Genomic DNA, 22,690 nt, shown 5'->3' on the forward strand with positions numbered 1-22,690 from the left:
GAAATATCCCTCATGATTTTAAGAACCATGATTTCTATTATCTTGTTTTGAATAATTGGATTTTGAATTTGTCTTGGTTCTTTTTCATCTACTTGGAAATACCATGATCATATTCTGCCTGAAAACAAAGCAGCCGAATAAAGTTGCTGCTAACCTGTCCACTTAAAGGCATATTTTCAGCTTGTTCAATATAAGGGCTTTGTGGTACAAGTTCTTGTCTAGCAATATAATATGTACTATTTAGTGTTTGTATTAGGATCTTCCTATTTTCTTATTTCTTCTCAGAGTACTGAAATCTTAGCATGTCACAACATTCTGTGTGGTCTTTTGAAGAATATTACCTGGGTCATGGTGACACAGAGAACCTTGAGGCCTCTCAATTTGGTCACTTTCCAAGACAAATTTGTCTTTCATGGCTTGACTCTAACAGATTCGCTTTATTCTCTATGGCATTTTCTGCTGTGGAGTTTCTTTTCCACAGAATATACCTTTAAGCTCTATAGTCGTGTTATTGAATATGCATATGGGCAACTCCTTTGTGTGATTGTTGTACCTTTCTACAGACATTTGCTGCAGTATAGCTTTTTTTGTTTTGTTTTGTGACGGCTCCAGTCGTCCAATCAACTTACCTTCCATTGTTCAGACAGAAGGAAGGTTTACCCAGAGATTATGGAGGACATCTCTAACTTTCAGAATTTATCAAAGTTTTTGATAAATGGGAAAATGTGGCACTGGGTGTGTGGGGACAAGAAAGAGTTCAGTCAATCAAGAGATTTAACTAGCCAGGGTTCACATCCGTGGAGGTTAAGTGCAGAAGCGCTAGTGTAGTGATGCACTATCCAGCTCAGAAAAAGCGAGAAATTAAAAAGAGCATGAAATAAATGTATCTTCACCCCAATTCTATACTCCATTCACAAAATTCTCCCTGAAGATTCATGCACAGACAGCTGCCTCAGCATCCCACACTGTGTACTGTGCACATTCCAGTAGAGGCTCCAAGCTAGCAGCAGCAGCAACACTTCTGTTGAGCAGCCTGGCAGGCACAACAGAGTCCTACAAAACAGTGTCTTATTGGGGAATTAAATTCCTTTCATTAATAAGCAGAATGTAACAGGAGCTGGTGTACCTCATATAAAACTTGACCTAGCTTTGCTGATATTTGACTGAACAGCTTTATGTGGGGCACAGTTTGGCCAGGAGGGAAAGTTGGCAGGGTTGTGCAATGTTTTTGTTTTTTGTTGTTTACATTTTAATGCGAAAGTAAACAAAGGATGGTGAGATATAGAGAGGTATGTGATATTAGCACTTAGTACTGGTCTAGAGGTAACTGACTTTTCATGCAGGAAAAATTGCATTGATGCGTTTATTTGGCTGAAAGCAAGGACCATTCGTGAGAAATGACCAAGATAGCCAACTTAAGTGCATATACCTGATGAGTATAAGGAGCCAGCACATAGGGAGTAGTGCTTATGTAGTGGTATCACCTACAATATTTTGCTTTGCTATAGTACAAACTACAGAGCTATCAAATCCTGAAGAAGCTACAAAAGCCCAGCAGCCATTTTGTATACCTTACTCTGAAGAGTATCCTTATAGTGACTTTTAAAGTTAAAAGCAGCTGAAACTGTTTTATTTACTTTTCACATAGCAGATCCGTGTGTATCCACATAGCTACTTTTGAAGGTTTTAAAGTGCCTTTTTTCACTTAAAAAACCCACCTGAATATTGCCTACAATAAAATAGGTTTTTTTCAAGTAATAGTGAATCTTCAAAAGCAACAACTGAGCAAATTCAAAGTGGTGTGGATACTTCGTCCTTTGAATATAGTTCCCTTGAGTCATTCCATTGCTATTATTTGAAATAAAAGGTACTGCAACCAAAACTCTGTGAATTTTTGAAATTGCAAGTAAATATTAAACTTCTGCTCAGAATATTTTAACAATAAATCTCACTTATTAGTTAGATAAATGCAAGTAGTCAACAATAAACAAACCAATGTGTAATGAAAACAAGTTCAGTGCAGAATTACACTGTGATTCACTGGCTTTGTTATGTGAGCTCATGATGGTCTTCTCATTCATTAGTGGGAGAAATGCAGTTTGTTGTGGAGGCCAAAAGTATAAATGGGTTCAAAATGGAATTAGGTAAGTTTATGGAGGATAGGTCCATCAATGGCTATTAGCCACGATGGTCTGGGATGCAACCTCATGCTCTGGGTGTCTCTAGCCTGACTGCCAGAAACTGGGAGTAAATGTCAGAGGATGGATCATTCAGTGATTGCCTGTTCTGTTCATTCCCTCTGAAGCACCTGGCATTGGCCAATGTTGAGAGAAAAAATACTGAGCTAGATAGACCCTTGGTTTGACCCAGTATGGCCATTCTTATGTTCTTAACCATTTTGGAATCCATTTATTATTCTGTTTTCTTAAAATATGTTTTTTATTTTTTAATATTTTCAAAATTCAGCATGGGAATAAATCATGACAATGACCACCCTTCCTGTGCAGACGGTCTCCATATCATGTCTGGAGAATGGATTAAAGGACAGAATCTTGGTGATGTTTCATGGTCTCCTTGCAGCAGGGAAGATCTAGAAAGATTCCTCAGGTAATTCAGTCAAGAAATAGCAGTGCTTAAAGTAATTCTTTGACTTTAATTGATCTAAGTTTCAGATACGCCAAATACTTAATACTCTCTGCCAGCTTCTGTATGAGGTTAAAAAGGAAATACTGTTAATAACAACTGCATATTATCCATCAAAAAGCCACCTTATCAACAAAAGAAAATACATTAACAAAGATATGGGGCAAAAATATGCACGAGGAAGATTGGGTGTTTAAAATGACATCTGTATTGATCTCTATTTTGCACATATATTACAGATTACATCATGTCCTATGTTGTCATTCAATAACAAATAACATGGGGAAATAATATTATTTTAATAGAAATATTTTATGAGTTCTCTAATTGAGAATAAGATACATGGAATCATACCAAAATAGGACACTTACCTTGTGCCCATGCATTGTATAAGGAATAACCCTCAAGAATAGCTCTCTTGAATTGATAGATATGCCTACTAACAATTTACTGCTTACAACTGAGCAGTCCTTAGAAGGTCTGTATTGGAGCTGGCACTGGAATGATAGAGATTCAAGGACAATCTGTAAATGTGTCCATTTAGAACTCAAGTCCAATGGAGGTCCATATATTTTCATCTCCCTTTTTCTTTAATTTTGGGTGAAAACTGAGTGCTAACTGATATCCTGGTACTTGGAAAACACTGACATTTAAAATCAGGGTGAAAAAAGTAAGTTCTCTAAATATTTATTAAAAACCCGTATAATTTTAACCAATTAAATTATGTAATACTTACACTAAAATGTTTTCCAAGTATTTTTCTGAAATCCTTATAGCTGCTTGTAATCTGTTTTGCCTTTCTGTAAATATACCACAGCAAAAGAAAGAACTTTGTTAAATTAACAGGTCTAAATGTCAGCAAAATACTGCTTAAGATCTGTTAATCCTTTTTTATAGCAATTGCATATGTTCTATGTCAACAAAATAACCAACCTTTATTAATATTATTCAACATTTTATGAATTTCTGCATATTGGCAGGTCAAAGGCCAGTAACTGTTTGCTACAGACAAGTCCCCAAAGCCTCAATTCTGTGATTATTCCCTCCAAACTGCCAGGAATGACATACACTGCAGATGAACAGTGTCAGATTCTCTTTGGACCTATGGCTTCGTTTTGTCAAGAAATGCAGGTAAAGATTGTTGTTTACTTTAGAAAAGAGAGTTATTTTTTCAGTGACAGCATGAAAGAGAGAATTACTGATTTGTAACCGGTTTTATGCTTTGCATGTGAAAGTCAAGATGGGCATGTTTTGTTTATTGCTTCGGCCCTGTTATAGTGGTGTTGGATTGGTGCTTTAATGTGCACCATTAGCATGCTAATTTCAGTATAAAAATAGAAAAATACATCCAGTGAAGTCATGGACCCTCTGAAGTAAATGACCTCACCTCACATTAAGTGATGGGGCCATTTCTGGCTTCTTGGAAAAGGTGTATTTCCCCTTTAAGGGCTAGGAAGCCAGAGTGTTACTTGCAGCTTCATACCAGATCAGTGTAAGGATGCTGCCCCATCTCTTTCCCCCCTAGGTGGCCAGAAGAGAAGGGAGACTACTTATGTCCATGCTGGTGCAGGAAAAGGTGGAGCAGCACCCACCCTCCCATCCATGAAAGCAGTTAAAATACCAGATTTTGTCATGATCCACTGTGGGCCTCACTGTAGTTGCTCCTTTCCAAGGGGTCTGGGAAGGAAATTTTTTCTTTTCCCCTTCTTTCTGCAGCCAGTACAAAAACTCTCATTACCTCTCATTAAACTACAATTTATGGGCCAGACTGTCAAATGTATGTGCAGTTGCATGATACCTTTGTACCCTCCTAATTTCCCTGTCCCTTTACTGTGGGTAAATAAATCAGGAATGTTATCCTAATGAAACCAGGTGAAATTAGATGAGCAATTAATCACCTGCAAGTTGCATATGCTCCCCAAGATGCTTTTCCAAGCTGTGTCTCAGACTGTCTTTAGTGCTTCTTTAGTGTTCCTTGCTACTTTCAGGAACACCAACAATTAAGTCAAGTTTATTATCCTGATGCTAATTTGACTGTCTTCTTGACAGTCTTACCCTCCTGGACTTGTCCTCTGTTAATTTCTGATATTTAGTTTTGAATGCCCCATGTTCCATCTGTTCTAGGGTTTTTTATCTGTGAAAGTATATAGTCAAGTTAAACAACTATACGCCCAAGAAATTTATTCTGTCAGGCGGGGAATAAATGTTACTAGTGATATGCGTTTCTAACAATGCATTTCTTCTAAGATCTGACTGCCCATACATTTGATTAAGCAGAACTTGTAAGACTATCTGTAATCACATTATATGGTAATATTAGATATACCAATCACATCTCCCTCATTGCCAAGGTTCCAGTACACAATCTCTCTGATAATCCTAGGAGACAAGGGAGAGATTCCATGTACTTCCCTTCACGTGGTCTCGCTTTCCTACAATACCTGCCACAGCAGAGTACTAACAACATCTACCCTGCAGAGTTATCTCTGGGAGCTACTAAGTTGGCCCAAATTCCTGTTCCTTGAATGGTGCCTAATCTTTATGTTGAAGATTTTTTTTAACCCTGTGAACATGTTTTAAGATGAAGGCTGTAATTTATGTAGTCTGAGAAGAGTAGCCTAAAGCCTTTCAAGAACAAAGTGTCTGTGTATCTTTCAGTGTAAGATTTATACTGTCACTGTGATTATCTTGTAAAACTGCCAAGTTTGCTTTTATGCCCACTGTGCTTCAAGTAAGAATCAATTAGTTCCTACCATTCTTTTGAATAACAGAAAGTAAGATAATGGTTCATGAGTAGAACCTGATAATTGAGTACAATTTTAGAACTGCAAAATATTGGCCTTGAAGATTAAAGTCCAGGATGTGAATGCTATCTAGTCAACTTCACTAAAGCAATTCTTGTCATAACACAGCTGTGAGCTTTATAGAGAATGAATAGAGTGGTTGTATAGCATGGCAACTTTTAAGAAAGTCCAAGGGAAAGATCATGATGAAAAGAGCAAAAGTTATGGAAATATTATATTCCTGTCTACATATCTGTCCTTATCGCCACCACTACTGTTCCCACTATCTCTACTCTGCACAAGCATGGCTCTTAGCTGCTGTTTTTGTCTTTCTTGCATAGTCCCAACTTTTATCCTTCTTCCCAGCTGTTCATATGACTGGAATGGCATTCCACTTGACATACACAAATATCCCTCACTCTTTTTTCCTTCAAAAACCTCCAGAAAAGCCAACTGTTCTTTGAAATGTTCCAGTCACAGAGACGCCTGCCACACTGTTTCTGCATTTGTTAATGTTGTTCATTTTGTAATATACAAGGTTTTGCTGTTAGAATAGATGCCTCATAAGTCCTTTTGGAAGGGGAAATCTCTGTTGAGTTTGGCATAGCTTTTTTGTTGTACATTGATGTGTACTATTGCATTATATAAATAGTAAATTAATGTATAGTTTATAAAAATCAAGTGTCACCAATATTATTTTATATCCTCAGATAAATCTTATTTCCTATTGTTAGTCCAATAATTTTAATTTATCTTGTACTGTGATAACCATGTACAGGAGAGGGAACATACTGTGTTAGAGCTAAACTTTGTAATCATAACTTAACTGTCCAAGATGGGGAAAAGAGAAAGTTTTACCCCTAGAAGAGTGAAGTTCTGACCCAAGGTTCAGTGCTCTGGTTTGTGTTTCACTACAGTGTTGTTGCTGAGCTCCAGCTTTCTATTAGCCTCCCTTGCAATGATCGTTTAACTGGCAGCACTTAAAGTTCCTAGTGAAAGCGTTCAGCTGTTTCTTATGATTTGCCCCCACACATGTAAAAATCCTAAAATGTCAGAAAAGTCTTGTAGTTTTGTTTTAAAAAATTCTGACTGCATTACTTCAGTGATAAAAGTACAACTGTAAATATGAGTAAACCTATCACTTTTGTGCAGAGTAGAGCATATAACCTGAAGGGTTAGGAAAGATGGTCCCAGAACAGACCCCTGGGGGACACCACTATTTACCTCTCTCCATTCTGAAAACTGACTGTGACACACAAACTCTCCAGTGTAAAACTTTAATCTTGATTGTTCTTTCAACTAACATACGTTAAATCAAATGTCAGCAGGAAATATCAGGATTTATTTAACCAAAGGAACTCTGTCACCTGAGAGAGTCTAAAGCATATTGTTGTTTAAGAGTTTTCATTCTGCATATTTGTGCTGAATACTTTATATTTATTGTATGCAAAAACAAATGTAAAAATAGCTAAAAATGCACAGTTTAGATACCAAAAGTACATTAAAGATAATTTGTAAGTTATTAATGAAATGTATAATGATGCTGGGAAATCATGAAATACAGCAGGGAATTAAATAAACATAGCTAATTATTTCCAGTGCAGCTACTAAACCATCTGAAGTAGTTAAATAGCTTTTGAAGCACATACAAAGTATCTCATGAGGATACTAAATATTCTAAAACAAGCACAATATTTACACTTTTTCAATGTCAGACCTAATTCATTAGGGATTGAACAGACTATGTGTAACCATGCTATAGACTTTAGGTTAGATGCATTCTTCCAGAAGATATTAACAGAATTTAGATCAGTTTAAAAAAATCAGTTTGCTTTTTTTGTTGTAGTGTGTATTTTATGTGGCTCTTGGGCTTGTATATCAAATATCTCACACACAATATCTCGTGTGTGTATCCACAGATTCTCTGTTACATCTCTCATCTTCTCTGTGCTATTAGTCCTCTGTGTAACCCGAGTCAATATTACATCATCATTGTCACCATTTGAAAAGAGCCTAAATTATGTTTCCTCTCAATCTCAGAAGTTGTTGTTTCTCTTTGTGTTCTAGTCTGATATACAGCACGGGCTTCACTGATTAATAAATAATAATCTGCAGTCATAGCTGGTGCACATAAGTATGCAAGTATATTCTTATATACTTATAGTTTTCTTTAGATTCCGAGATTAGCATGATGTAACTTATGCAGCATCAAGATTGTTTGATGAACAATAAAAAATGACCTTTGTGTTAACTCAGGTAAAATAAGACCAGACACCAAAAAAGAATTCAAATGGATAGGTTTTAATGTAATGGAAAGGTCAGTTTTCTAGGCCTTTTCAAGAGCCAAGTACATAAATTGGTGTCCTACCAAAAGTAGTTGAAATCTGTGTCCTACTCATCCTATCAGTGCAGGTGGATTCAGTGGATCCTCCAAAAAGACATTTCACAAACTATGAATAATTTTGCTATAGGAGGGTGTAGTTTTGTTAAATAAACATAAATTACATAAATGAAAGGGAGTGGGAAGGTGATATAATCCTTGAAGGAGAAGGTGCCTGTATCCTTTCAGGCAGATCATGCTAAGCCACCCTTTGTCCTAACTGATAGATCCCAAGGTCAGACAGCTATCCCATCTGATAAACTATCCAGCTCACCCAGGCCCACACTTCTCCCTGTCAAGGGGGTTAGAATCATCACTGAGTCAGACCCCACAAAGGTTTTGTGGGTGAGTCTCTCAGTCCCAACAACAAAGATTCAAAATTTGGGAGCTACATGCCCATCCCTGCCCAAACAGATAAATTCATGCCATTGTAAAGACTCCATAGGACCCCAAAGTTGCAACATGACTTACTGAAATATGAGATTCTGGCATGGCCCAAACAGAAAAGAAAATGCAATGGTTAGTCCCCGTAACAACAACATCCAATTTGGTCATTAACACACACACAACGTTCCAAGGAAAGGACTGACTGCTTCTCCTAGGCTCTTTCTGCCCCCTTACATAGGTGGGAGGGGAAATCCTGCTGCAAGTAGGAAGGGAGCCTGAATAGTGTTTTGATTCTCCCAAAACTCAGCCTTAAAAAATGGAAAGGGGAGGGTAAAGCTCCCTCCCAGCCAGTTAGATCCAGACTAGTAATCAGTGATGCAACCTGACACTAAATAAGTTACAATTGGTTCAGATGGGCCAGGGAACCCCTAGTATTCTTCAAGGGGAAAACCCAGCAAACTCAACCCAGCTCATTACTACCCACTGCTTGTAAGTTTGTCTGGAGGGGTGGTGGTCTAAGAAAATAAGAACGGCCATACTGGGTCAGATCAAAGGTCCATCGAGCCAAGTATCCTGTCTTCCGACAGTGGCCAATGCCAGTTGCCACAGAGGGAATGAACAAAACAGAGAATCATCAGGTGATCCATCCTCTATTGCCCGTTCTCAATTTCTGGCACACAGAGGCTAGGGACACCATCCCTACCCATCCTGGACAATAGCCATTGATGGACCTAGCCTCCATGAACTTATCTAGCTCTTTTTTGAACCTGTGAGTCTTGGCCTTCACAACATCCTCTGGCAAGGAATTCCACAGATTGACTTTGCGTTGTGTGAAAAAATACTTCCTTTTGTTTGTTTTAAACCTGCTGCCTATTAATTTCATTTGGTGGCCCCTAATTCTTGTGTTATGCGAAGGAGTAAACTACACTTTCTTATTTACTTTCTTCACACCAGACATGATTGTATATGCCTCTATCACAGTGTTTCCCAAACTTCGGACACTGCTTGTGTAGGGAGAGCCCCTGGTGGGCCGGGCCAGTTTCTTTACCTGCCCCATCCGCAGGTTCTGCCGATCGCGGCTCTCACTGGCGGCTGTTCGCTGCTCCAGGCCAATGGGAGTTGCTGGAAGGAGCGGTTCAGTCCGCACTGCTTCCAGCAGCCCCCATTGGCCTGGAGCAGCGAGCCGTGGCCAGTGGGAGCCTTGATCAGCGGAACGTCCGGACTGGGCAGGTAAACAAACCGACCCAGACTGCCAGGGGCTTTCCTCACACAAGCAGCATCCTAAGTCTGGGAAACACTGCTCTATCATAACCCCCCTTAGTCATCTCTTTTCCAAGCTGAAAAGTCACAGTCTTATTAATCTCTCCTCATACAGAAGCTGTTCCATACCCCTAATCATTTTTGTTGCCCTTTTCTGAACCTTTTCCAAATCCAGTATTTTCTTTTGAGATGGGACGAGCACATTTGCACACAGTATTCAATGTGTGGGTATACCATGGATTTATATAGGGGCAATATTATATTTTCTCTCTTATTATCTATCCTTTTCTTAATGATTCCCAACATTCTGTTCATTTTTTTGATTGCCACTGCACATTGTGTGAATGTTTTCAGAGAACTATCCACAGTGACTCCAAGATCTCTTCCTTGAGTAGTAACAGCTAATTTAAACCCCATCATTTTATATGTATAGTTGGAATTATGTTTTCCAGTGTGCATTACTTTGCATTTATCAACATTAAATTTCATCTGCCATTTTGTTGCCCAGTCATCTGGTTTTGAGAGATCCTTTTGTCGTTCTTCACAGTCTGCCTGGGACTTAACTATCTTGAGTAGTTTTGTGTCATCCGCAGATTTTGCCACCTCACTGTTTACACTTTTTTCCAATCATTTATGAATATGTTGAATAGGACTGGTCCCAGAACAGACCCCTGGGGGACACCACTATTTACCACTCTCCATTCTGAAAACTGACCATTTATTCTTATCCTTTGTTTCCTATCTTTTAACCCAGGGGTAGGCAACCTTTGGGAAGTGGTGTGCCGAGTTTTCATTTATTCACTCTAATTTAAGGTTTTCGCGTGCCAGTAATACATTTTAACATTTTTAGAAGGTATCTCTCTATAAGTCTATATTATATAACTAAACTATGTATGTAAAAGTAAACAAGTTTTTTAAAATGTTTGAAAAGCTTCATTTAAAAAATGCAGATCTTATCAGTTTAGTGCAGTGATTCTTAACCTGGGGTGCACGCACCCCTTGGGGGTGTGAGATGCCCCTATATGTGAGATTTTTTTAGAAGGTAAATCATCAAAAACACAAATTAAGCACAGGCACGTAAGTACAACTACTTTTTTTCATCAAACCTATGTATTTATGAACATTATACATGTTTTAACGATTACTGTAATATACAAACAAAGTTTTTAAGTTTTCAAGTTTCTAAGCCAATTGTAATGTAATTTTTTATAAGTGCTGCAGAGCGCTGGGACCAAGCCAGGAGCAGAGACCTGGGCTGGCTGCCGGTACTCCAGGCCGGCAGGAGGGCTGAGCAGAGCTGGAGGCGTGGACTCCGGCTGGCCAGAGGCCGGGCAGCTGGAACCCCAGACCAGCAGCGAGATAGTGGGACCGGTCTGGGTTTCCGTCCACTGGCTCCTGCCACCTGGGGTCCTGGCCGCCGGCCCCGTTCGTCCTCTGCTGGCCAGGGGTTCCATTCACTCAGGCCGGCAGTGGCTGGCAGCAGTGTGCCAGTAAAAATTGGCTCACATGCCACAGGTTGCCGACCCCTGTTTTAACCAGTTACCAATCCATGAGAGAACCTTCTCTCTTATCCGATGACTGCTTACTTAAGAGCCTTTGGTGAGGGACTTTGTCAAGGCTTTCTGAAAATCTAAATTCTCTATATCCATAGGATCCCCCTTGCCACATGCTTGTTGACCCTCTCTAATAATTCTAGTAGATTGGTGAGGCATGATTTCCCTTTACAAGATGCTTGAGCTGAAGTTAGAGAGACTACTCTTGTAACTTAAACGGAATTTAGGTATCTATTCATTAGCAGATGCAACATTACCAACTTCTGTTAACATTTCTGTCAGTTAAATTCAGAACCGATGTTTTTTCGGTATTCAGATATATTAAAATGTTTATAATAACATCACATAATTGTGTGAGTTTGTGCATTTTAAAAAAACGTTGATTTTCTAAATCAAATAAATCTATATATGAAACTAAATGATTTTCTAGTTTGGCTGCCAAAGGCACTAATACTCTACCTACCTTTTAATAAGTAGGTAAGAATAAGAGAGAATTTATTTGATTTAAAATCTGGGCCAATTTCTAAAGAAGTGGTTAATAAGAAACTGGTCTTGGTAGCTGATAACAGGCATAGAACTAAAAAGGTCATCCATGTGGCTTTAATAACAGGAGATCATCTGACATCTTTGGTGAAGCATTGTGGGCAGGAGAGACAATTTATAGGTCTTCTGCCAATATTAGCCATTACCGGAGGCCTGCGTATTCTTGGGTTGGTCAGTTCATAGGGGCCTTTGATGAAGGCTCCAAGATGGAGTTAAATATCAGAGTCATCTTAATATATCCTAATTCCCAGTGAGAATACATCAGACTTCTTATTTGTGTGTGTTCTTTTTCTCTAAAGTAAATGTGCTTGGTAATTTGTTTACCTCTTATTACAAAATGTAGTGAAAAGGGATGGAGTGAACTTAGGAGATAGTTGACTTTAGGTTACATCTTCTCTCTAGGATAAGTTTAGGTGGTGGGGGTTAAGGGCCACAGGCTATATACAAAGGTATTAAGGTGCCTAGAAGCAGGTAGACATCTAGACATCTAGTGAGATTTACAAAAGCATCAAAACTGGATAGGCACCTAACTGCCACTGACTTACAAGCTGCTTAGGTGGTGGTGTAACTAGAAACCCATCTGTATATTTAGGCACCAATAGACCTATGTAAATCTGGTCATACATCGTTTATAATTGGAAGTCAATCTTTTATGATTTATGGTCAATTGCAGCCTATGTATTTGAAGTTTTTTGGGTAAAAGTTGAAAGTTAAAAGGGATAAAATACTCTCTAAAAGGGAAGGACTTTGGATTTTGTATCTTGAAATCTTGGAGAACTGTTTCCTCAAATGCAGTCATTTAGGTATGTGGATCCAGGATATAAAATACAAATAGGGCCCTTATCTGAGCTATGAATAGGAAGTCTTGTTTTGATTTCATTGTTATTGTCAGTTTACCTATATCCTTGCTTCAGCGAGGTTGAACTGAGCTTACTATTCCCTTTTCTCTCATTTCTTATTTGGAATAGGACTACAACAGTAGAAGGCCTGGTGGCTGCCTTATCTGCATAGTCTTCAGGAATTGGCCTGGAAGGCTTGTTCCTAACTTTAATGCTTCCCTTACAGTTTGCTTAAAACTTAGTTTTAGAAATGCAAAGTTAGCTTTTCTCTTTGGACCTTAAACCATAAAACAAATTACATTGTGATGTATAAGTATTTAGGCTACAGCTAGCTCTAACTTTTTTTTTTTTTACAGTTTTTATGAGATATTTATAAACATATGATGCCTTTTAGACCAATTTCTTCCGAGGTGTAAGTCCATTGGCAATACTCCAGGGATGAATTTGGCTCATTGTCATCCTGACCTTTTTTTCTGTAGAATTCTCTTACCTACTGAAATAAATCTCTTCATTTTGTAAGATGTTACTACTGACATATTTACATACAAGACACACATTGACATTTGCAGGTAGTCCTATGCTCTGGCCCAGATACAAACATTTTTTAAACGATATTTCCCTTACAATGAGGTTTTTTCAGGTACCATAATATATAAACACATTTTTCATGCATCATATCAAAGACCGGAAACTATTATTCAATTTTGGCAGAATAATAAATAATTTCAGACAGACAGACCACATCTTGTCTTCTAGTGACCCTGGATTCTGAGAACCTGGTGCTGATCTGTTTCTTTTATCCCACTATCTCTCCTGATCCTTCTTGCCCCTGCACTGTCCATATTTTGTAGGCATTAAATTGCACAAGCTATAACCTTCAAGCAGTGATCCAGCCACAGCTGGCCCTGTTCGCTTCCATCTGGAACAAAATAGAAGTGGGGGGAAAGAAGGGGAAGGAAGTCACAATTCTGAACTTGATTTCTCTCTCGAGGATAAGATAGCCTTGTAATTTCTCTGTAGGGACAAAAGAAGAGGCTTTCAGGAGTCATTGAGGAATTACAATAGGCAGCAATATTCATGGCGCGACTTTCAGGGAAAAATAAAAACTGTCTTCTCCTGAAGCTAGAGGATGGGCTGAAGGGCCAATTGTTCTTTCCATCTATAATCTGTCAATGAAAAACCATTATAATTTGCCTTGTCATCTTATTTGATATCTGTTCTACATGAATGCCAGCTTCAGTTGAATGTTGAGTTGTTTCCAGGGGAGAGAGGATTATGAAAGAATGGAAGTACATCAGGAAGCCGGAACCATTGGGATGGAGTGAACAGGGATCATTTGAGGAAGTCATCAGGGAGCTTAATAGTGTCTAAGAAATGTTTTGTATATTATTTGAGCAATAGCAGAAGTTTTACAAATATTCACTTGGGTTTTGAAAACTCACTTCAGTCTTGACTGTGTTAGAAAATTCATATTTGATTTAAGGGTGAACTGCAAAGCTAAAATTAAAATAGACATAAGCATTTTTGAGCTGAATGCCCTATTGACCAGACTGTCTAGGATATTCAGTAGAAAAATAAATTTTACTTAACCTAAAAATTCTTTTTTATTTTCATCTGTGATGACTTCCTGCCACATTCTGGTTTGTTGGAGAGCCACCAAAACAGATCATTCTTTGAGATTGTCATTGCAGTAGTGTGGTGCTCTAAAATTATTCAAACTAGGAAGTATTAGATGAATTTTATAATAGCAGGAAAAACTATTTAAATGTGCTTACTAACTTGATTGTCCCACACATGCTCTCGAAGTGGTGACTCAGTGCACTAATCTTTCAATTTCCATTTAGCTTTTCAGTTTTACACCTTTAAATAAAGTCTATTATACTTCATTCTCAAAGCCCTCTAGTCAACATAATTCACAAGTTATATACACACACACACTCACAGCCTAACACTTCACTGATTTCTAAAGCATACCTTCATTTCTAATGACAGTGCTAGCTTTCTTTCCTTTCAGTGCTTGAATGAGTGGTAAAATAATCATGGAATAAACTATCAGCCCTCTTAATTCTTAAGAAGCTCTGAGTTTTGTGGAGAAAGAAGTATATCACTATGCCCTCCTGTGCCTACCTGTTTTTTGTCCATATGCGCTGTGGGGGCCCAGCCCATAGGTCAAGTAGCTGAGCAGTGCGCTGGTGGGTGGAAACAGAGTCCTTATTTCAGACTGTGGCTGTAGCACTCCATCTACAGCTACCTCTAAGAGAGTCGATCAATATAGTAGTAGATCCACCTTGCCTATCAAAGCCCTACCTGTATCAGTTTGGCAACATTCAAGGGTTGTGACTCTGTACACAGGGTCCTGGCATCCGTCCCCCACTCCAGCGGACTTGTTCCACTATGTCCATGCCCAAGGGGGTGTATCCAGGATTTGCTGCATACTATATCCACAGTTTTTGTTGATGTTTAACTCTGTACATGCTTCAGTACCACCAAACCAGCAACTGTCTGCTGAAATTAATGAATTACATATATACAGTCGTTAAGTCCTCTGTCCTTAGCAATGTATGTTTGTTTTTCAGCATGTTATTTGCACTGGGTTATGGTGTAAGGTGGAAGGTGAGAAGGAGTGCAAAACTAAACTGGATCCACCAATGGATGGAACAGACTGTGATACTGGAAAGGTATGACCACTGATTTTCCTAATATAACTAATGGAAGTAATGCAACAATTAATTTATTGTGATTAAATTTTAAAAATTGCTTCTGAAAAATTGCACACACATTATTTTGAAATAGGAGATGAATCATTTTAATTTGTAAATTTTAGGAAATACAGTATATAACTAGATATATCTGGGAATAACTGTTACTAATATAACATTACCATAGTATACAATAGGGATATCACTGTCTATGCAAATACACTTCATAGTTTTAGCATGTCTTAATGGGTTTCTCACAACAGTTCAAAATATAAATCTATCAATGACAATATACAAATGAATTTCACTATAGGAAAAAATCTAATATGAACACTATCCAGTTCTGCAGTCTTTATACAAACTATATAATAACTGTAGGGTCGTTATTGAATATTTTAACATAAATTACCAGGCTCAACACCTAAACACTATTTTGTCTGGCAATAGATAATTAAGTGTCATTTAAGTTTAACATAAAGGGAAAATATAAAATGTACCAGTGAATAATTTTTAATTTTCTCTAGCATTGAGGTCTGAGGTTTTCAAATAAACAGATTTGATCGTCTATAAGCCCCTATTTACTGTGTACACCTGAAACAAAATATAATTGTACTGAAGATATAACAGTTTTAGAAAGGAGATTAATAGACGTTTGAAAGAGTCCATTACAGTTACTGTTTATTCTGATTAGCACCAGAAAAATAGTTTTTTTCTATATACAATGTAAATATTTTTGGGTTGGGGAGAATACACATATGCATTTTCCTAATTAAATAGTTATTTGTGTAGATCAGCATCTTGTCTGTGTGGGGGGAAAAGGTATTTATCCCTATGAAGAGTGAAAAATCTCTAATTTAACCAAACCAAAATATGTTTTCACGTTTTCACTATTTTTGTTTAAAGCTAATTCTCTTTTTGGAATACATTTTGTAAATGGATTGTCATTGTTGCATTGTTTCAGTACTTTATTTGTAAGCAGAAATATGAATTTTCAGACTCTCACAAACACTACTTACTAGAATTAATCTAATGCAAAGAAACAGTACAGAATGACTGTATACAAATTACTACAGAAGAGGTTTATTTCAAAGAAGTTTTAAAGTGTCACGGCACCTAAAAGAGTGACAGATTTCCTAAAGAACTCACCAACAAAGAAATGAAATGGTCACTTAAAGTGAGACTTCTGTTAAATGTCCATCAACAGCTTTTATGCTTCGGAGGGCCTCTGCCAAATGTGTGCTATCACAATAAATGGAGGTCAAGTGTGTAAGCCAACTCTCTTTTTAGAAAAAAGTAATAAACAGCACAGAAACATTCATATATCTTGCTCTTCTCGTGGTATTACACTGCCAGCCCTCGTGCAGTCTCCCTAAGGGATAATTTACTCTTTGAATCATAAAACATTGAGCCAAGGACAGTTTTCATCATCTAAAAACCAAACAAAACCATAAACAGAATAAGATAAAGTATTCAGATAATATCAGTGGTGTACATTGGGAACAAGCCATTATTTATGTTTGTTCCACTGGAATAATGAAATTGTGTCACCCTAATGATACTGGCAACCTAGACTTGTGTAGCCTATTTAAAATTTTAAAACAACTACTATTTCTTGCTGAAGGTAGCATTCTTTACTGAGAAAAGAGAAATATATGTATAAATCCATCATGCATTGAGAGAAGAGAGCCTTAAGGCTATATTATAAGTGGTGCAGGGTCAGCTATACTAATGTTGCCTAACAATTTCCATTGTAAGACCTTGTTTTCTGTTGCTTATAACTTTTTGTCAACCTTTAACTGTTCAGGCTGAAATTTTCCATGCTAGGTGTCTACCTCATGTTAAATATTTTTGGAAAATTTCATCAAAAATGGTTCAGTCAGTTCTCAGAACAAAATTAGGAAAAAATGCATTGTTTTGTCTTTGTTAAAAGAATCCTTGCAACCATTTAACTGATAAGCCTCTATTCTTTGAAACAGGGAATTACAATTTGTCAGAGGGGTCGCTGGTACCAGGGATGTGCCTGTTGACATCCACATGAAAATAGGCTCAAATTTGGTCAGACTATGTGCCTCTAAAAAATCTCAGATCTCATGTGCTCAGTAGAGATTTGTTAGTATTTAGCAGCTAAATTTCCTCTATACTGAGCATGCTGCAAGGGCCGAGCAGACCATTCCCAGCAATTCCTCCTTTGAGCAGCCAGGGGCTGTGATAGCACTGGACAGTGAAACTGAGAGAAAAGAGCCTTCCTATCTGGTGCTCTCAGTGTTACCCTGTGGGGCCAAGGCAGCATGGAGAAAGAAGAAGCCTGACTGGAATGCTGGTGGTCCAAGCTTGGAGGGTGGCAGTGGGGACACTGGGACAAGGGGCCAGAGGTGTTGGGGGAAAACTGCCACAAACAGCTAGGCATGAGGATTGGGATGTGGAGCCGAGGGACATGGGGAGAGACTGTGATATAGAGCTAAGGGTAGAGGGACTTGGATTGGGATAATGAGGCAAGATGGAGACTAGGAGAGACTAGGTCTAGCACAAGGAGCCGTGTGGGGTGGGAGACACATCTAGCAGAATAAAGTAAGCAGACATCCCTGAAACATCGTAATTATCTTACTGGACTAGGAAAGTTTCTTCTTTCCGTTGTCACGGTTCAAAATGAGTTTCATATTAACTAGTCAGCCCTACTCCGTCTTGCTCAGAGCATGACAGTTTTGTGTTGTTGTACAACATTCCTTCATTTAGGAGATGATGGAAATTTCATTTACTCAGTCTGTCTTGCTTCATGCTCATCCTGATTAAATTGTTCTGTAAGTGAAGGATTTGTGAGCATTCCTCGGCCTCTACCTAGTGCAGATACTGTTCCTGGAGAGTCCTTTTTACCCCATATATCTATAGTACTATATATACCTTTATATGTAAGATTGGAAGGATTAGATTTTTGTTGGTATATGTCAGTAAATGTTAATTTCACTGCACACATGCACAGATGAAAACATATTTCCATTAATAATAACTGAAATTTACAGATAGGGAAAGTAAGAAAAATGGTGCCTGAAAAGTTATTAGAGTTTGATTTAAGGATATTGATTTGTATATTTTGACATGTAATATTGACAATTTGTGTTTTAATGATTATAAAACTTTAAATTTTTTGAATCTCAACATCTACTGCCACTAAATAATTATTGTCTGACACCCCGTCCCCCGTAATTTCCTGCAACAATGAATATTTAAATAGATAAAAATTGGGAGATAAGTGCATAACCCATAATTTTGCACACCATGAAAATTTAAAATGGATAAATATCTAAAATTGCTTAAAAATAAACATCAATATTACCTGTCAAAATTATATTAAAAAATTGAATTCTCGCAAGCCTTTTTATATGTACATGGGCATTTTTAACCAGAGGCATCCCCAAGCATTTTACAGTTTGCATATATAGAAGTTGCTAATCTAACAGAAATGCAGTCATTCCAGGATATTGTAACTATATGGTATAACTCCACCAACATCACTGCACAACACTTCAGGACAGAAATTGAAAAAGATTAAGGTGAAATTTAAGATTACCTCCAACTGGGAATTACACTGGAGTAACAAGTAAATTTGTGTTAAATTACACAGATATTTCATGACCACGAATAGTCAAGGCCTTGATTTGTGTGTTTCATCTGAAAGATGTCCTTTCCAGAACTACACAGTATACATTGACAGCTCTCTAGGGCATTAGCTCACTACTCACTCAGAATGAAAAGAAATATTTGATGAGTCACTGATGCCACTGAAATTCAGTAGTCATTATGCCCAGTTATTGTATTCTTATTATTTTGTACCTGGTACAATTACAAAATATACTGGGCCAGATTCTCAGATGGCATAAATTAGCATAACATCCCCATTAAGTCCTTGGAGCTATGCTGATTTACATCAGCTTTGGATCTGAACCATAGAATCCAGCAAAATAATACACTACAGTGGGTACAGTTAAAAAGAAGTTTATACATCTTTTTATTAGTAGGTAAAAGAGTACTGGTTTGAGTATTGCCGTCTGTATTTATAATGGAGAGCACCATTAGTACAGATTGCTCATACACTACTAGAAAGATGATAAAAGAGAAGTTATTAACTGTTATCTGTATCTGTCCCCTCTTTTATAGCTGAACAATATCTATTACTGCATTTTGCAGAAGGGATTTATTTATGTTTTGTCATATGCAGATTTTGCTTTTTTTCAAAGTTAGCCTGTGGCAAGTCTTTTATTTTACATTGCACCTCTCATGTACCACTCGTTTCTATGTGACTATGTTTCTCACATACATTATCGTGTTCTGAATCAATTAAGTAAAGAATATTATCAGTTTTATGTCTGTCATAAAGGAAAAACTGTTTCTCAATTAGTGTAATCCAGTCATTGATTTCTGGCCACAAATACCCCAGTGAAGGTGACAAATCAACATGATGCACTGGAGGATGGATTTTCATTTGTATTTCTGAATTAGCAGAAAGATGTGTGTAACCAGATAACTCCCTTGTGATTGTCTGAGGAAGCTCAAGAGAACATATTATTTCTTCTAAAGTGAATTGTAACTTAGGCTTCCTAAATTGACTTCTGAGCCATATTCAGACAGTAGCACAGAAATTACTAGCTGTGTGAAAAATGTTCATTTTTGCCCAGCCCGTTTGAACGTTTAGCTTCATAAGGTGGAAGGGATACAGTTTTGAAGACCCATACTAAGATCAAAATTTAATAAACACAAAGGCTGCATCCTATAATATGCACCCTATCAAGTACATAACTTGTTCCAAAATGTTCATTGCTGGAGAGTGAAATGTTGAGGTCCTATTTCTGAAAAAATTTGCTTTGAATTTTAGTTTTGCCATTAGTGCCCAGATACCATGTGATAGGCACATTATATATGTGTGTGTATTTTAAGTGTGCGTGTGGGAGGGGTATTCCATTTACCTACTCTGCAAAATTATATGTATACGCTTGTAATGTGCTTATCCCCATGGCATCTGGACACCTCTTAGAAAACTAAAATTGAAAGCTAAATCTAACAGGTGATTTACTGTTACACAGCGTATTACACAGTAGATAAATGAGAGCAGAACTGTAGTTGTCCTCTCCTGGCAAATGATGTGTATGTACAGAAATATAATGGGTGAAATCCTGGCCCAACTGAAACTTCCCTTGACTTTACTAGGGCCAGGATTCCACCGAAAATATTCTGAAAGCTAAGTAGGGCATTCCTACCTCCCATTATCAATAAAGTGCCATTTACCCTAAAATTTGTGTGCTGCATTACATCAGTTTTCATTATAAACTGCAGAAATACATGTGAATGTATACATCAAGCCCAGAACTTCATATAAGCATATTGATAAAGCTAGATATAGATTATCTCTCACCTGTATTAACTTTCATCCTCCTCACTTCAGTGCTTTTTTGGAGTAGTTGAATGGTAGGGGAAGCCAAATGATCTTGAAGTTCAGAATGGCATGTTTTATGCAGTAAGAACCAAGTGAAATTATGATGGGCATCAGTGGAAAAACTCTATTGATTTTAAGGGGAGTTGGAAGAGGCCCTAAATTCCCAGTATTTTCTTTGACTTGATATTTTTAAGAGTGTATTCAATAAGCCCTGCTTATGCTGTGCTACCAGCGCAAACAGAAGGCAACAAGTTATTTTGGATGTGCCTTGATTTATTCATCTGAGAGTTGACTTTTGGCATAGTGGTGTAAGGCTGGAGAATGTACCGGTAGGACATCTTTTCCTGAACATCTGGAGGGGGAGTGGAGCACATGGAGCACTTGCAGCAGAACTTGCAACACTGGAATCAGCAGTCGACAGCGCAAATGCACTGGGTAAAAAAAGTTCTGTTTTCCCTTTTTGTGCTATAGAATTTCTTAGTAATGTTTAACTGTAGTCAAAGCTGGTCATAGACAGCTGTGCTACATGTATACAATTCTTCTTTTTCCATAAATACTGAATAATGGGAAATAGGAGATTTGTAGGGTTTGGGAAGTTCAACCTTCCTCCAAAAAAATGGGTCATATGAGTTTGTCTTGCTAAGAAACAGCAGGAATTTATTCATGCAAACTTGTCATGAGACCTAAAAAAATAATTCATAGTGGATACATTATTATATTATTTATTAGCTATTTGTTTTTCAAATTAATTTTCTGACTAATTCTGGCAAAATATTCTTCCTCTGGAGATTGTGCACAGTCAGTTAATTGTGAGAACTCAATATCTGAGATCTGAGCTGTGTTTTTTACTTTTGATTGCGTATATAAACCACTTTGTATGTTTATGCCCATCCAACCAGGGAAGAGATCTTTTACCATGAGGTTTCTGTTACAAAACTTTACAAACTTTCAAGTTCACATATATTTTCCAGTAGTCATGTAAATTTTGTTATTTCCATGAACAGCCCTGACAGTAAACTCATTTCCAATAATGTTTGTTAATAGCAAATATACCAGGAACAAACATAGTTGAAACAAATTCATTTTAAAATCAAACAGATATTAATGAGAAACATTTTTTGATTGTTTGCACAGCTCTGCTTATTGTCACTGTAACGGAGTGAGAGGAAGCTTGGTCTTCATCATTGGTATCACCAGCTTCCGCTGTGCAAAAGTGTAGTGAGAGCAGCAAAGTTGGACCTAGTGTAAACTTTTTTGGAAGTACTGTATCAAAGAATACAAGTATATTTTAAAGGTGACCTACAAAGGAAAAAATAAGTGAGTTCAAGCCTTTTAAATGTTTTTCACCTGAAAAAAAATATCCAGAATATCAGGTCTTGTCTTCCATGTGTTTGCTGGAGGAGTCCTTGAAGGAGATGAGAACTGGAATGGGAATTGTCTTACCCTCAATTGGACAGATGCTTAAACCTGTCATAGAGAGATCTTTCCTCTCAACAATTTTTACAAGCATTTAAGTTAAATAGGTCTGAACAAAAATAAACAAAAAAAGTTGCCAAATTGAAAGCAAGGAGTGTTTAACTGCTGACTTCAGTGAAGCCAGGATTTCATCCCAGAACTCTGAACATATGTCTAAAAAAATACCATCCCCTCTCAATTGCTCAACACCATTTTTTCCTTCATAGGAAAGGAATATAAGAGAAATAGTGAAGAGGGAATTAGCGATAAGAGGAATGGGTAACATAAGTGGGAAGAAGAAAAAAGATGGAGAAAAAGTGAGGAAAAACATACCAGCGATAGAGATAAATGGATAGAGGAGTTTGTAAAATGGAAGATGAGGAAAATATGGAAATGGGTGTATTGAACAAGGTATTCTGACAGAAAAGATTTTTTTTGCTGTGTGCAAAATTATTCCCTAGCTCCCTCCCATGTGAATGTCACTTCTAGCTGTATTATAAGATACCGATAAACTATGTCCAGCACTTAGGGATGTCTTAATTTCACTAGTTTTCCAAGCAAGATTTTCCATAGATTGTCCAGTTTCTGCAGTCTGCTATTGCTCTTCCATAATTAGCACCCATAGGAACAACGGAAAGGCCAGAAGAAAAAGTAGAGGGAGGGGAATTGAATGTGAAAACTGTAACAGTGCACCAGTAAATTGCAGAAAGCTGTGAATTTGAA

At 37.5% G+C, this 22,690-nt stretch overlaps 1 protein-coding gene across 1 annotated transcript in view; it reads left to right on the forward strand.

Moving 5' to 3' along the window:
• ADAMTS19 (ADAM metallopeptidase with thrombospondin type 1 motif 19) overlaps positions 1-22,690 on the forward strand; it is a 249,934-nt gene that overhangs the window by 148,880 nt on the left and 78,364 nt on the right. Inside the window, exons 9-12 of the mRNA XM_032795450.2 lie at positions 2,467-2,607; positions 3,624-3,774; positions 14,965-15,066; positions 20,817-20,947. Coding sequence (XP_032651341.1) covers positions 2,467-2,607; positions 3,624-3,774; positions 14,965-15,066; positions 20,817-20,947 — 525 coding nt within the window. The remainder of the gene's footprint in view (positions 1-2,466; positions 2,608-3,623; positions 3,775-14,964; positions 15,067-20,816; positions 20,948-22,690) is intronic.

This window comes from Chelonoidis abingdonii, chromosome 6 (genome assembly GCF_003597395.2).
Source record: "Chelonoidis abingdonii isolate Lonesome George chromosome 6, CheloAbing_2.0, whole genome shotgun sequence".
Lineage (NCBI taxonomy): Eukaryota > Metazoa > Chordata > Testudines > Testudinidae > Chelonoidis > Chelonoidis abingdonii.